The sequence below is a fragment of the Caretta caretta genome, chromosome 1 (assembly GCF_965140235.1).
Source record: "Caretta caretta isolate rCarCar2 chromosome 1, rCarCar1.hap1, whole genome shotgun sequence".
Taxonomy (NCBI): domain Eukaryota; kingdom Metazoa; phylum Chordata; order Testudines; family Cheloniidae; genus Caretta; species Caretta caretta.
In genome coordinates, this window is record NC_134206.1 from 219,800,739 (window position 1) to 219,816,857 (window position 16,119).

General features: G+C 44.6%; 1 protein-coding gene across 1 annotated transcript in view; it reads left to right on the forward strand.

Annotated features, from left to right (window-relative positions):
- Window positions 1-16,119, forward strand: part of TULP3 (TUB like protein 3) — an 81,076-nt gene that overhangs the window by 29,210 nt on the left and 35,747 nt on the right. Inside the window, 1 exon segment of the mRNA XM_048823309.2 lies at window positions 7,845-7,896. Coding sequence (XP_048679266.1) covers window positions 7,845-7,896 — 52 coding nt within the window.

Consider the following 16,119-nt stretch of genomic DNA (forward strand, 5'->3'; position numbering starts at 1 on the left):
AAGATCATTCTTGGCAGTATCATCGGTGCCCATGTGGAGAAGTAGGAAGGGCTAGTGGTACGAGGTCTCGATCAGTCTCGGCAGACACTCCGTCACATCCTGAATTCTAGCTCCAGGCAAGCAGCACACTTCTCGAGTTTCCTGGTCTGGATGGCAGATGGATGACTCCGTCCCCTTAGGAGGGAGACCCTGACCATCACCACCCGTCGTCTCCTCTTGGGAGAAGTGGTCGTGGAACCCCCATCCCTAGGACAATGCATCCCATGCCTTCCGGTCGATGGGGTCTCCTTCTGATCCCTTCCCTCAGATGACTCTTCCAAACCATTCTTAGCCGTAATACCTATACAGAGAGCCTGAAAACGGTTTCTTTCTTCTATCTGCTTTGGGGATACATGGGTTCTCCTCTTTCTTCTGGAGGTCACATGCTACCAATTTTCTTGGTCTCTAGTCCTTTAACCTTCTCTTCCAATATAGAGACCAGCTTGCACTTCATACAGATGAAGTCGCTTCTATCCTGTGGGAGAAAGAGAAACATGGTACATACTGTGCAGGTCACAACAGCTGATTGTTCACTATCCATATTGTCTTCCTTCTAAGAGCCTCTTCAGATGTTGTATTTATTGCTCACAGAAACCTGAAAGGCAAAAAACTCTGTGGGAACTCCCCCCAGGCAAAATCCCTCTGTTTGTGTCTCATCTGTTCGCAGCTCTCTCAGTTCACAACCATGGTGATGGAACGTGGCTAAAGGGAGAGAAAGAGAACTGATTTTTTTATCTTCTTGGGGTTTGTCTGCACGCAGTTTCTGTACAGGTTTGATTAAATCAGGTTTTTTGCACTGATTTTCTGTGCGTAAAACAGGCTTTATACTCTACCTGTCACTATGGTGTCCAAGCACCTAAAGGGACAAGAGAAGAAATGTGTGGTGTTCCTGTCCTCAAGGAGCTCAGCAGCCAGACAAATAAAAGTGTGGGCAGATGAAGTTGATTAGGAGAATATTCCTAGTGCACCCCACCCCAATTCCAATAAATACATCCATAATACATGCATGCATAAATTCATTCATTTAGATGTGACCAGGATGAAAAATCTGTATTGGTATTGATTCAAAAACAGAAGGTCTGGGGGTCCTTTGTTAGAAAACTTCAAAATTCTTGTTGCCATTTACTGCATTTTAAAAGATTTCAGAGTAACAGCTGTGTTAGTCTGTATTCGCAAAAAGAAAAGGAGTACTTGTGGCATCTTAGAGACTAACCAATTTATTTGAGCATAAGCTTTCGTGAGCTGCATCCGATGAAGTGAGCTGTAGCTCACGAAAGCTTATGCTCAGATAAATTGGTTAGTCTCTAAGGTGCCACAAGTCCTCCTTTTCTTTTTGCATTTTAAAAGAGTTTAAGATTATTCTGAAGCTAGATTTTATGCAGTCTCTCACTTATGTATTGGTCTTTCCCCCAAAGGGAAGGGGAAGCCAGCAGGGTAATTTAGACCTTTTTGCAGAGATGAGTAAAGAGCTGTGAACAGGCTCCCCCTTCAGCTCCTGGAAACCCTAGCGGATAGGCTCTCTATGAATTACACAGCACACACAGTCCACCAGGGTACTGCCATCAGATGTTGTTATTGCTGTTTATATTCCAGGTACATCACAACACAGCAGCAGTTGTGTGGAGCCCCCTTCTTCCTCCCTGGCTCAGCCTTTTATACTGCTTGCTTTTTCTTGGAGCTATCCAGCCGGTGAGCTAATTACCTCATAAACTCATCTGGCTCCCTACAGTTGCAAATGATCCCTTCTTCCCTTCCAAACCCAAATTACCTAAGCCCTTCCTACTCTAACTACACGCAGTGCTCTGGGTGTTTTAAGTGACCAGGGTGCTGGCTTCAAAAGGGCACAATTATAGATCTAACCGCACACTGTCACAGGCTTCTGCCTGGGACATGACTCCTATCAGGAATTGCTTTGCCTACCTCTTGGCCCCAGGAAGTACTGGATGATTTAAAAAGTCAGTTACCATTCTAACTATGAAGATGTTTCATGATTCTGCTTAGACCGAAATCACTGAGGTGTTAAACATGATCCCAAATATCCACTGTAAAATTACTCTGCATCAAGGAATGTCTATACCCCATTGTTTTGTGAAGATTATTTTATTCATAGAATCGTAGCAATTAAAGGTAGAAAATAAACATCATCATTCAGTCCATCTCTTTGGTTGAAGGTAAGTGCCCTAGAGAGTTGTGAATAAATTTTCAAATTCAAGATAAGTGTATTTGAAATGTCTTGTATCAGTATATAGTATAAAGCCCTTACTAGAACGTGTGTAAGTTTTGTGTAGCGACTTTTGGGGCCAAATTATGTTTCCTATATAAAAGATGGCATGTTATTACTAAATTTTATTCCTTCTGAGCAAAGCAAGAGGGTAATTATTTATTTTTCAGTTTATAAAACTGCATCACCCAACTCTCTCAGGGAGCTGTGTACAGTATAAAAGTGCTTGTGTTGAACAGTATCCATGCACAACCATCTTCCCACCTTCGATGAACTTACCCCCAATCAGGCAAAACTCAAGGACTTTATGCTCTACACATAGACTTGGGGGACCAAAGTGAGAAGTGAATTCCAGTTGAAAATCCTCCACCAAGATCAGTCTCCAGGCCCCACAAGTTATTGGGCTTGCTGCTGGAAACCTTGGGTGAAATTCTATGGCATGTGTTATGCAGGACATTGGACTAATTGATCATAATGGTCCTTCTGGCCTTTAAAATCTATAAATCTTAATGAAATCAAATATTCAGTGACAATCTTAACTGAGTAGCATAGCAAAATATATAAAGAATGTTTATTGTATGGAAGGTTGCGTTGATATTCCAGTTTGTATTGTATATTGTACAATTTGATAAATAGTATGTAATTCCATTAAATAGCCCTACATTTAGAGACTATTTTATTGCATGGTCAACTACTCAGAAGTCAACAAATTTCAAAGTTCAAATTGAATGTGGAATGTTAACTCTGCCTTTTCTTGCATATGTATAACACAGGCTCTAATTACATAATCACATACTGTTTTCAAAATAATACACTATTTCCCTTTTTTTAAAAAAACAGCTGGGAACATGTGCATGTTGTAATACTTCTTTAATTTTAGAATACTACTTGGTTATGTATAACTGACCTCTTACTTAATGGATGCTGAATCTGGGAGTTATGTATGTTACAGGTAACTATGTATACCAAGAATAGTTATGAAAGAGGCAATTGATTTCATATTATACTTCATCCATTATCAACAAATTTATCATCCAAATTCTTATTGCAAAATTTCTATTTCTGGTAATGATGTAAAAAGCAGGCTGGGCTCTGATTTCAGCTGGAGTTTTTGACATTGGCAGTTAAAAAGAAAAACTTCTTACTTATCATTGGAGCATGTTTGACCTGGAAGGCAGTGAGGAAGACAACATGGAATCCCACCATTTTGCTGTTTTTCTCATTTTTAATGTCCAACCACACTTTAATATGCCTTTTAGTAAACGTGCATTCTGCATTCTTCTCCATCCCTACTTGGTATCCATGGTTATTCTTGGTCTCCACTTCCATTCTACACCTTTGATTATTGCCCACCTTCTCCAGAGCCAGAGGCATCATTCAGCTCATAGGGCAGTTAGAGGGGGTTCCTTGAATTTAGTGAAACTGAAGAAAGGAGTCATTGGGGGCAGTTTCTTTGTAAGTGATTGGGACACACCAGTGACCACAGTACCGTGGAGAGATTTGGAGTGAATATAGCATGTGCTCTGTTGCAGAGGGTTAGGGAGAAAAAGGGGAGGGGAAGTTACTCTGAATACTGACACGTCACAAGTACCATGGGCTAAGCTAGGAATTGCTTTCTAGACCATACTCCTGTATTCAGGGCAGATTTGTTGTTTTCCTCATTTCCGATAGACGTTTAATTGCTCTTACTGCAGACAGGAGTGTTATGTGCAATAGGGTATGATGTGTGCAATGCAGTACTTGTGCACTGGTATGTCAGAGGAGCATTTGAATATGTTGTTTCTATGGATTTGGTTGGAAGGATTCCCTTTTGAAGCTGGTTGAGTCAGGGGCTGAATTAGTGCACTGCTCGCATTCCTCACTGATATGTGGGAGTGCCTCCACATAGTCTTTTTCTATTAGATTAGTATCAGCAGTTTATCCATTTGAGCTACTAAGAGAAAAAGTTAGTGTAGGAAAGGAACAAGGAAGCTCTGTTTTCCTGGCTGTTGGGTTGGACTTTCCAGACAACCAGGGAGTGGGAAGGAGTCAAGGGATGGGCTAAATAAAAAGTGAGACTTTTTTTTTATATTTACCATATAGATGCTCTGATACCCCCTGCCCTCTTCTACGATTCACGTGGATTCCTCTAATCTGTGATGGGAAAGGATTGCTGGGCTCCTTCACTGCAAGTCCTTTTCACAGAAGTGCTCTTAATCTGTTAAAGGTGACCTGAAAAGGAGACACAATTGTTCCTGTACTTTATGATGCAAAAAGATGACTTGTGAAAGTTTTTCTTTTTGTTTCTTCCTTCCATACCAGGGGAGGGGGGATGTTGGAATAACCACCCACCCACCTCCATCACACTTGGTTTTTTGCATGCCTTCTACATTAGGAAAATCAGATCCTGACTTTCTTCTTGTTATTGAAGGACTTGAATCATCATTGGAGGACCAGAATGGAGACATCACAATAGATTGATCCTGACTGTTATCACTTCCAACCCTTAATTAAGAAATGAGGAGTGTTGAATGTGAGGGCTAGTCTATTCTGCAGTAGTGGTGCTGTTCCAGTCTTCAAACATAGCTATAAAGTTTTCACTTAACATAGGTTTTGTTCCAAAGTAGACACGAACAACATAATTAAAAATGATTTTGATCCCCATTGAAAATTGGGGTAATTGCAGCTCAGAGAGGTCATTCCCTATTCTTCACTGGCAGCATTATCCAGCTAAAAATAAATGTTGGGATCTCATATGTCTAACATAAAAAACAAACAAAAATCTTTCGAGGTTGCATTTTTCCATCACAAAGAAGCAGTGAAGAGTGCAAACATGTTAGTTTGTGTCCACACTGCTATTTTTTATATAAAAATAATTACTTAAGACAATGTCCAAAAAGAAAAGGGGTGTGTGTGTGTGTGTGAGAGAGAGAGAAATGGAAAAGTGACCTTTATCTAATACCATGGTTCTCAACTAGGGATACACATACCCCTGGGGGTAAGCAGAGGTCTTCCAGGGAGTACATTAACTCATCTAGATAGTTGCCTAGTTTTACAATAGGCTACATAAAAAGCACTAGTGAAGTCAGTACACACTAAAATTTCATACAGACAAAATAAGAAAGTAAGCAATATTTCAATAATAGTGTGCTGTGATGCTTTTGTATTTTTATTAGGGCTGTCAAGCGATTAAAAAAATTGTGATTAATCGCACAATTAAAAAAATCACGTGATTAATCGCACTGTTGTTAATAAAATACTATTTAAATATGTTTGGATGTTTTCTACATTTTCAAATATATTGATTTCAGTCAAAACATAGAATACAAAGTGTACAGTGCTCACTTTATATTTATTTTTATTACAAATATTTGTGCTGTAAAAAACAAAAGAAATAGTATTTTTCAGTTCACCTCATACAAGTACTGTAATGCAATCTCTTTATCATGAAAGTTGAACTAACAAATGTAGAATTATGTACAAAAGAAACCTGCATTCAAAAATAAAACAATGTAAAACTTTAGCGCTGACAAGTCCACTCAGTCCTATTTTACAGCTTCTAACCAGTGTGTGTTTTGTCCATGCCAAAGGTAACCTTTTCTATCACTAGTGTGTTCTGTATGTGAGCATGCCAAGTCTTCATCACCCACCGGATTTCCACATGGCAGCTACTGCATATCTTACTGTATTCAGCAAATGTGTTACAAAAATATCAATTGTTTAAATTGTGTGCATCCTTCAACAGAGAGCCTAAATCTGTTACTATAACCATAGCAAGTATCCTTCAGGTCATTTGTCCCTCTCTGTGCCTATAATGTCCCTGACTGGATCTTTTATGCTACTTTTCTGGATAGTCATCACAACCTTCTCCATGCCCTCAATTTTGTACTCAAGATGCTACCTATTCCTGGCTCTGCAGCTATTGAGCTCAGGATTCACTTTCTATCTGAGGCTATTATCAGTCCAAAGTCATTGACCTAAGTGAGGATTTCTCAAATGTTTTATGGCTAAATTACAGAAATAGGAAGTGTGACAAAATAAAAAGCAGTTAAACACAGATAACCCTCAGACTAAGTTCATTAAAATATTAGATGACACTCTCCAATTTGTCCACGTCCTTTCTGTAGTGGGGGGCCCAAAACTGGAGGCAGTACTCCAGGTGTGGCCACACCAGTGCCAAATAGAGCGGAATAATCACTTCCCTCAATCTGCTGGCAATGCTCCTACTAATGCAGCCCAATATGCCCGTAGCCTTCTTGGCAACACGGGCACACTGTTGACTCATATTCAGCTTCTCTTCCACTGTAATCCCCAGGTCCTTTTTTGCAGAACTGCTGCTTAGCCAGTCAGTCCCCAGCCTGTAGCAGTGCATGGGATTCTTCCATCTGCATTTGTCCTTGTTGAACCTCATCAGATTTCTTTTAGCCCAATCCTCCAATTTGTCTAGGTCACTCTGGACCCTACCCCTACCCTCTAGCTTATCTATCTCTCCCCCCCAAATTTAGTGTCATCCGCAAACTTCCTGAGGGTGCAATCCATCCCATCATCCAGATCATTAATGAAGATGTTGAACAAAATGGGCCCCAGGACTGACCCCTGGGGCACTCTGCTTGATACTGGCTGCCAACTAGACACTGAGCCATTGATCACTACCAGAAATTTTTTGTGTGTTTCACTTAAGCTCAGAGCAGATTCTGGCACAATAGAAGAACTTTCAAATTCCTTCTTAGCAGAAATTCTCAGCAGAAAAAGGCTAGGATTTCCCTCCCCTTTCACAGCCTTCCTCACTGGCTACAGACAAAGCAGGTGTATTAGACCCATACTTTCCCTAGGACCTGCCTATAACATTAACATGCTTAGACATGGCTACAATGTTATTGCCTATTAAAATATCAGTGAGTAGCAAATTCCTAACGCCAACCACAACCTCACCTAACGATAGAACATTTCAGTACTGAAATCATCAATTTTTATACATCAGGTCAAATTCATATCAAAACTGGGTAAATACAGTCTTTTGCGTATCATGATTGGTGATCCTGGGCAATCCACAAAGAGGAAAGAGCTGGATTGAGGAGCCAGCGAGTGCAGAACTCTGAGATGTAGATATTTGTGGGAGAACCAGGACCACAGTGAATTACTTTGAAGTGTTAAGCATTGAAGCAGCAAACTGGCTCATGACTCAGCCAATTTGCATCCGATGAAGTGAGCTGTAGCCCACGAAAGCTTATGCTCAAATAAATTGGTTAGTCTCTAAGGTGCCCCAAGTACTCCTTTTCTTTTTGTGGATACAGACTAACACGGCTGCTACTCTGAAACCTGTCAGTATTGAAAGTTGCTTCAGTATTGCTTCAAGAACGTGGTTAATACATAGCTTAGTCTTGTCTAAACTGCACTATAAAAGTGAGTTTTTAAACATCTCAAAGGGCTGTTGTAACTGGGTCTCACACTATGGTAAAAAGTATATTGTGGGATGGCAGTTAGTTTATAAACTCGTTTGTTCTGGAACCGTGTCTTGCTCTGTAGAGCACCACATACACTTACAGTGCTATGTAAATGATTTTTCCTAGCAATAATAGGGTTTTTTTCTCTTTCCTTTTCACAGTATTTTTGAAGATGAAAGTGTGAAATTGCGACAGCTGAAACTAGAGAACCAGGTAAGTGAATCGGCAGTGCAGAGGCTGACAAGTGTCACTATAAGAGAATGGGCAAAACATCAGTCTCCAGGAATTTACAACCACATTTTACATTGAGTCTGAGTTTGCTGCTGCTTTATTCTGATAGAGAAGGAGAGGCAAATGTTTGCACTTCTTCCTTCCCCACATTGTGCTTCTTGGATGCACCTGATTCACTGCTGTGCTTTATATAGTCTTTACACCAGTGAAAAGTGGGTGTAAAACACCAGCATTTTACACCCACTTTGCACTGGTGTAAACAACTGCAAAAGGTGCAGAGCATCTCCTATTGCACGTGAGACCATGTATGGAGTAAAACAAAGACAGGGTGATGCATGTGATATAAATGCTTGGAATGATGGATAGAGACAGATTAGAATTAATCGCTACCATTTGCCTTCAAGGATTTTCTGGTTATCATTAGTTTAGGGGTCAAGCTTGCCGTAGGTTTTGTTTTGATTTCCTTGATATTTTGTGTCTCCTGCAAGTGTTGTTTTATTCATTTCATTAGGATTCATTCATCACAAGACTGAGTGGATCAAAAGAGAGGAGGAGAATTAATCTCTGTAGGGAATTATCCAGTTTAAACATCAAAGCAGAAAGAAAAATACTCTCTAAACAGTAGAAAGAGCGACTGCCCGCAACTTTCTTTCTTTTTCTAAATACAACCCATTTTTGGCTTAGCATTTGTTTTGGCAGAAGAGCAGGAATTGTATCTCTTTCCAAACAGCTGATTGATATGCAACTTGCTGAATGCCCAGACCACCATACCCTTTAGGGCACTTAGATAAACATATTCATACTTACTCTTCTGCCCTGTGAAATTTAAGATGAGTATAGGTTCATACAGAGGCGGATTAAGGTTTGGTGGGGCCCTCAGCCAGAGCACGTAGTGGGGCTGCTCCCCACCCCTTCTGCTTACAGCCCCACCCATGGCCACATTCCGTTCCACCCCTTCCCCCCGCGCCCCCACCCTTGTTCCACCCCATTCCACTCCCCCACCCATTTGCTTCTTTCTGCCCCCCACAAAGACTGGAGAAGCTCTGTCCTCCCCGTCACGGCCCTGGGTGGGCAAGGAGTGAGAGCTCCTCCAACCCTTAGGCCACGGCAGGGAGTGAGAGTGCCTCCAATCCCAGGCCGCAGCTGGGTCTGGGCGCTGGGACTTTGCCTGGCGCTTCTGCCAAGGAGCAGGGGCGGGGTGGGGGGACTTTCCTCACCCACATGGCGCTTCTGCTAGGGAGCTGGGTCAGAATGTGGGGGCTTTCCCCGCTCCACCCGGCATTGCTACAGGGGTCAGGGCATTGGGGCTTCCCCTGCCCCACCCAGCGCTGCTTCTGGGGCTCTGGGCTTCCGCCATCTGGTGGCGGATTTTTTTGGGGGCTCCCCCAATTGGCCAGGGCCCCTGGGCATGGGTCCCATAGGCCAAGTGGCTAATCTGCCACTGGGCTCTTATATTTTTGAGGTCAGAAATCCATTTTGATAATCTAATCTCACTTCCTAACACAAGGCTTAGAGCATCACCCAATAATTCTTGTACAGAATGCAATAACTCATGGATGCACTAGAAGCATATATTATAAAAAGGCATCCAGTCTTGATTTAAAAACTCCTAAGGGATGAAGAATCTGCCACAATCTTTGGTGAGCTGTTCCAGTGGTTAACTGCCCTCACTTAGATATTTGTGCCTTATTTCTAGTCTGAATTTGTCTTGCTTCAGCTTCCAGCCATTGAAGTGTGTTCTACCCTTTGTCTCTAGTATCAGATATGTTGTTTCTGTGTAGGTATGCATGGCCTTATCTAAGGGTATGTCTAGACTGGCAGAGTTACAGCACCGGCAGTTACATTGTCACTCAGAGAGCACTGAAGGGAAACCAGTGTTGTATGTTCACACTGTCAGCTGCCTGCGCAGTAGCATATTCACACGTGCAGCACTTGCATCGGTATTCAGAGCTGTGCGCTCTGAGCAGCTATCCCACAGAGCATCACTTCCTCTTCTGCCGTTAAGAGTTGTGGGAAGGCGGAGGGGGTCACGGGGCATCCTGGGTTCTGTCCCAATGCTCTGTGATGCATTGGTTTGCATCCAGCAGTCCATGTGCTTCCATCCGCATTTGGCGCCATCTTTCAACAGTTTGTGTACTGCGTGCTCTGCCTCTTCGGTCTGCAGGAATGCATCTCGCACTGTTGACCAATATGCTGCTCGCTCTTACTAACATGTCACAAGTGGCAGTGGAGTTATTCCATAAACTACAAAGGCAAGAGGAGTTTGACATTGATCTCGCCACCTGTAGTAGCTCCGACACGAGATTGCTTGTGGCATTCATGGAGGTGCTGACCACAGTGGAATACCGCTTTTGGGCTTGGGAAACAAGCACTGAGTGGTGGGGTCAGATCGTCGTGCACGTCTGGGATGATGAGCAGTGGCTGCAGAACTTTTGGATGAGGAAAGCCACATTCATGGGACTGTGTGATGAGCTCGCCCCAGGCCTGCGGTGCAAGGATACGAGAATGAGAGCTGTCCTGCCGTCGGAGAAGCGCGTGGCGATTGCACTGTGGAAACTGGCTACTCCAGACTGCTACTGATCGGTCGCTAACCAGTTTGGAGTGGGAAAGTCGACCGTTGGACTTGTGTTGATGGAAGTGTGCAGGGCCATTAATCGCATCCTGATCCGAAATACCATGTCTATGGACAACGTGCGTGACATTGTGGATGGGTTTGCACAAATGGGCTTCCCTAACTGCGGAGGGGCGATAGATGGCACGCACATTCCAATTCTGGCACCAGACCACCTAGCCATGGAGTACATTAATCGCAAGGGTATTTCTCAATGGTTCTTCAGGCACTTGTGGATCACCGTGGATGTTTCACGGACATTAAAGCGGGCTGGTCTGGAAAGGTGCCTGACGCACGCATCTTTTGGAACACTGGCCTGTTCAGGAAGCTGCAAGCAGAGAGTTTCTACCCAGACCAGAAGATCACTGTAGGGGAAATGGAAATGCCCATTGTGATCCTGGGAGACCCCACCTACCCCTTAATGCCATGATTTATGAAGCCATGCACGGGGCACCTTGACAGCAGCAAGGAGCGGTTCAACAACATGCTGAGCAAGTGGAGAATGACTGTTGAGTGTGGTTTTGGCAGTGTAAAGACCCACTGGCGCTGCCTATATGGGAGGCTGGACCTGGCTGATGACAATATTCCTATGCTCATAGCCGCGTGGTGTACGCTCCATAATATTTGTGAAGGGAAGGGTGAAAGCTTCACTTAGGGCTGGACTGCTGAGGCTCAGTGCCTGAAGGCTGAATTTGAACAACCAGAGACCAGGGCTTTTAGAGGGGTGCAGCACGGGGCCATAAGGATCAGGGGTACCTTGAGGCAGCAATTTGAATCTGAAAGCCACTAATATTTGTTGCTGTGCTCGGGAGTGCAGTGTTTGTTATGCTAGGAGGTGATTGTGATTGGTGCAGACGATGCACTGTGAAGGTTTAAGAAAATTGCTTGTTGCTTTGCAGGGTTCTGTTTACTTTCAATTACTGGAATAACAATTGCTTTTAAACCAAAACAATTCTTTGATAAAAGACAACAAGCGGAGGAGAGAGACAAACAAAAAACACATCAGCACTGTGAGGGATGGGGGATGGGAGGGTCCTAGGACGAGGTGGGGTCTCGGGACGGTTAAAGATTTGTGTATATCCAGGTATCATATGCAGCTTTGTCCTTTGGAGTACAGTGCCAACCTGCAGAGGGACGGGTGTTGAGTGCAGTGGGTACTGGGAGTCGGCAGGGCTGGCCTGTGATGGGGGAGGCGTGGAATGCTGCGGGTACAGACTGGAGCCAGGAGGTTTATAAGAGCGTGTTGGCGGGGTCTGGGGGGCGCATGGGAAAGAGTTTTGCGACAGCGGCTGCAGGGGAGGGCGGGCGCGGAGCTGCTTGGTTTGCTGCACTAGTAGCGCCTGGAGCATGTCTGCTTGGCGCTCCGTAACATTTAAGAGCCGCTCCATGGCTGCGTTCTGGTGTGCCACGTTGTCCTTTTGGTCCCTCTTCTCGCTGTCCTTCAGTGCTTGTTTTTCGGCCGCACAGCACATCGTGACATCACGCAGAAAGTCCTCTTTAGTTTTTTGTGGGTGCTTTCTAATTCTGTGCAGCCGTTCAGCTGGTGATAACAAAGGGAGGCTGGGCTCCCAAGGTCATCTCTGTGAAACCAAAATGCAACATTTTACAGAAGCAGTATTGTTTGCAACACCCAGACCACTGATTCAGTGATTTAAAACACAGCCACTAGTCACATACCTGACAGGTTTCAGAGTAGCAGCTGTGTTAGTCTACTCCTTTTCTATTCACATACCTGTCACTAATTGGCTGACTCCAGGCAAGCACACATGAGTCACAAGACCCCCAAAATGTTGAGTAACCAGAGGGGAAATCGATGTTCCAGGACCATAGTGCACGTGGCTCTTGGGGAGAGCCAGCACTGTAGGGGGGCCTTATAATCATTACTGTCCCCACATTTTCCACAGGCTGTGTTCATTATGGAAGATATCTCGCTGCTGAGGGTGAGCAGGGAATCGAGGGAGGGTCTTCTCCAAGACTGTGGCTTCCATCCTGGGCTTTATGCGGCTCGCCTGTGTGCAACAATGCCCCCCCTCCCCCCCACACACAGAGTGGCACAGGAAAGTTACCCTTAATGGGGCAAGAAACAAAGTAGCTCTGCCAAAGAACCTGTGACAGCAGCTTGCCCAGTATCACCATGAGAGTTTTATGGAGATCTCTGAAACAGATTCCTGTGAAGTGAGGGAGTCAATCAACACCCTGTTCTGCCATTCAGACTAGGCATATGGCGGTACACGCATCATACAGACACAAGCCTGCTTTCTGCAACCCTGCTGCCCCCAACAACTTGCTTCAGCGATTCCCAAAAATCAAAGCCACTTACCGGGGGTCTCCTCTCCTGTTTGCACTTCGCCAAGCTCTGACTGCTGTGACTGGCTAGCCCTCTCTGAGGTAGAGAAGGGCTCCTGGCTGCATGCATCTCTGACCTCTGAGTCGTACTCTGCCTCTGGGTCCCCTTCTCCCTCCACATCCTCGTCTAAGATTTCCTCCTCCTGACTCTGCCCACTCTCAAATGGCACGTGAGCCACGGAAGTCTTTGCAGTGGAGGTGGGATCGCCACCGAGTATCATGTCCAGCTCTTTGTAGGACTGGCAGCTCGTGGGCGCAGCACAGACATGGCAGTTTGCCTCCTGCGCCTTGTGGTAGGTATTCCGCAGTTCCTTCGCTTTGACCCTGCACTGCAGTGTGTCCTGGTCATGGCCTCTTTCTGTCATGCCTTGTGAAATCTGTCCATAGGTATCATGATTCCGATGGCTGGAGCGCAGCTGGGACTGCACAGCTTCCTCTCCCCAAATGCTGATGAGGTCCAGCAGCTCGGCATTGCTCCAAGCAGGGGATCGCCTGGTGCGTGCAGCAGGCATGGCCGCCTGGAGAGATGCGCTGAGACTACTGTACGCGTCACCGAGCAAACAGGAAGGGGACTTTCAAAATCCCCAAGGAATTTAAGGCGTGGGGTTCATGGTTGGTCACCTGAGGGCCGGGCAGTAGAGTTCAAACTGATGACCAGAGAGGCGAGACCAGGCGTTGTGGGACACCTCCCGGAGGCCAGTCACAGCGCTGTATCGACCAGGGTGTCTACACTGGCACCGCAGCGCTGTACCCCCGGCACAGAAAGCCGCACGCCTCTCGTCGGGGCGGGTTTTTTACAGCGCTGCAATTGCGCAGTTTCTGTGCACTAAATGGCTTGGCAGTGTGTGCACCGCGGGAGTTACAGTGCAGAAAGCTGCATTGCTGGGCAGAAACTTGCCAGGGTAGACAAGGCCTAAAGAAGTCCGTGGAAGAGTTTACGTCTTTGGTTGTACCACTCAGACCAAACAGGATTTCTCCCTCTATAGGTTCTACAAATAATGTATGATTAACCAACACCACCGGATAGAGTACTTACTTTGGATCTTTCTTCTAAAATAAAAGAGAGTACAATACTACATGTCATTTGACCTTGTTAGGCAATGGGGCTAACCTAAGTAGATGAATGGGAGTAGTTCACACCTCTCTGAGGTTCTGTTTTAGGCTCTTTGCAGACACATTTAAAGAGAACTGTATTGGTTTGCATTCAGAAAGTTCTCTGCAAAATTATAGTGGCTAGAGACTTGCGACAAATTTTGAAACTTCAGTCTGTTAGAGCTGTGGGTGCCCAGCAGTGCTGGTAATTAGGCCTCTTATTCAGGTATGTACATGTAGATTCAAATTTTTACCTTCAAATGCTTCTGAAAATTTTAGTCTATTTTTTTTTAATAAATGGAAGCTTAAATTCTGCAGAAAGAAAGAGGCAAGCAGCAGGTTGCAAGGGGCACTGTGACAGGCCACATGCTGGTCATACACCTCTATCCCGATATAACACGACCCGATAGAACACGAATTCGGATATAATGCGGTAAAGCAGCGCTCTGGGGGGCGGGGCTGCGTGCTCCGGCGGATCAGTGCGTCGGCGTGTCTGGCTCTGACATACGGTTCTGAGCGGTGTGTTAAGGGTGCCGGGCCAGGGCCGAGGGGTTGGATAAGGGGCAGAGAGTCTCGGGGGTTGGTCAGGGGACAGGGAGCAGGGGGGGTTGGATGGTTCGGAGGTTCTGGGGGTGGGGCGGTCAGGGGACGGGGAATGGGGGCGTTGGATAGGGCATGGGAGTCCCGGGGGGCCTGTCAGGGGGTGTGGCTAGGGGGCGGGGCAGTCAGGGGACAGGGAGTTGGGGGGGAGGGGAGGATTGGGTGGGTCGGGGATTTTGAGGGGTCAGTCAGGGGGCGGGAAGTGACTATTAATAATGGAAAAGCTCGTGGCCAAAGCAAGTTCGATATCTCACGGTTTCACCTATAATGCGGTAAGATTTTTTGGCTCCCTAGGACCGCGTTCTGTCGGGGTAGAGGTGTATATTGTGCACCACACACTAAACAGGCTTTTTTCATCTCTAATTTCTATAAATAGCTGGGATAAGCATTGCAAGATCTATTAAGCCACGTCGTTCATGGCTTAAACCGGCAACCAGATGATGCTCAGGAAGCAACTTTTTGCACAGCAGGGAGCTGCCTTTTATAGGCTTCCTGTGATGTGCCCAGCACACTTGTGGACACAATACCAACGATGACAATTATTAATAAATAAATGGTGTAGTATTGCACCCTCAACTGCTTTATTAGGGGTTTTATGTCTTCCCCTAAGGCACAGAAAACCAAACTGGATGGCCCATTGGTCTGCTATGTTATTCTAGATCTGATGGTGCTAACTCCCTGGGCAGCTTGCTGGAAATATGCTAGACTCAGTGGTGTTGTTTTGTTTCCTGTGTTCATGGTGTTCTGAATTTCCAGGACTCCTGTGTAGCCTGAAAGTAAAATGTCATGGAAAGTTTTTAATGTGTAATGTTCCCAAAGTGTCAAATGCATCATAATAACCAGTATCCTTTCATTATCTTATAGGGCACAAATGGAGCATAGTGCTCAAGTGTCTTTTCCCTGAAGTATATTAATCTCCATTATAATACAGGGATGGAAGAAAGAGTTGGATATTAGCCAAAAGTAAACAAAATCCAATTCTATTATTTGGACATCACATCAGTGTAAGCGAATTTTTAAAAGAACACTTAGCAATGTTGATTATAAAGTTGTTATGCCATCTCGTTCAAACAAAGTGAACTGCACTCTAGCAGCCTTAAATGGCTGGTTGGGGGAATTAGATTTTTATTGGTAAATACTGTTTTTACCATACACACTCAAACTGATGAAAAAATATTTCTATCTATAATCATCTACATTTACAGATAGGCAAAGGAAGAGAAATGCTGCTTGAGAACTTACTGCAGTCTCCACCTTAATGTGTATAAAATGTGGTGTTAAGCTAGCATTTAGTGCAGCTGGAGCAGAGGCACCATTTAGGTAGCTTTAATGTTCGAAATCTTAACATTTACTGTCATTAAATAATTATTGTCTGAGATCTCCTCCCCCATAATTCCACAACTGTGAAAATTTAAAGAGAGACAAAATCTAAAACAATGCTTAAAAATAAATATTGATACTCTCTATCAAAATTATTAAACAAAAAGAATTATGCTAAGCCTACTTAAATAATACATTTTCCATGCCTTAATCAAACACAGAAATAGAGAGAAACC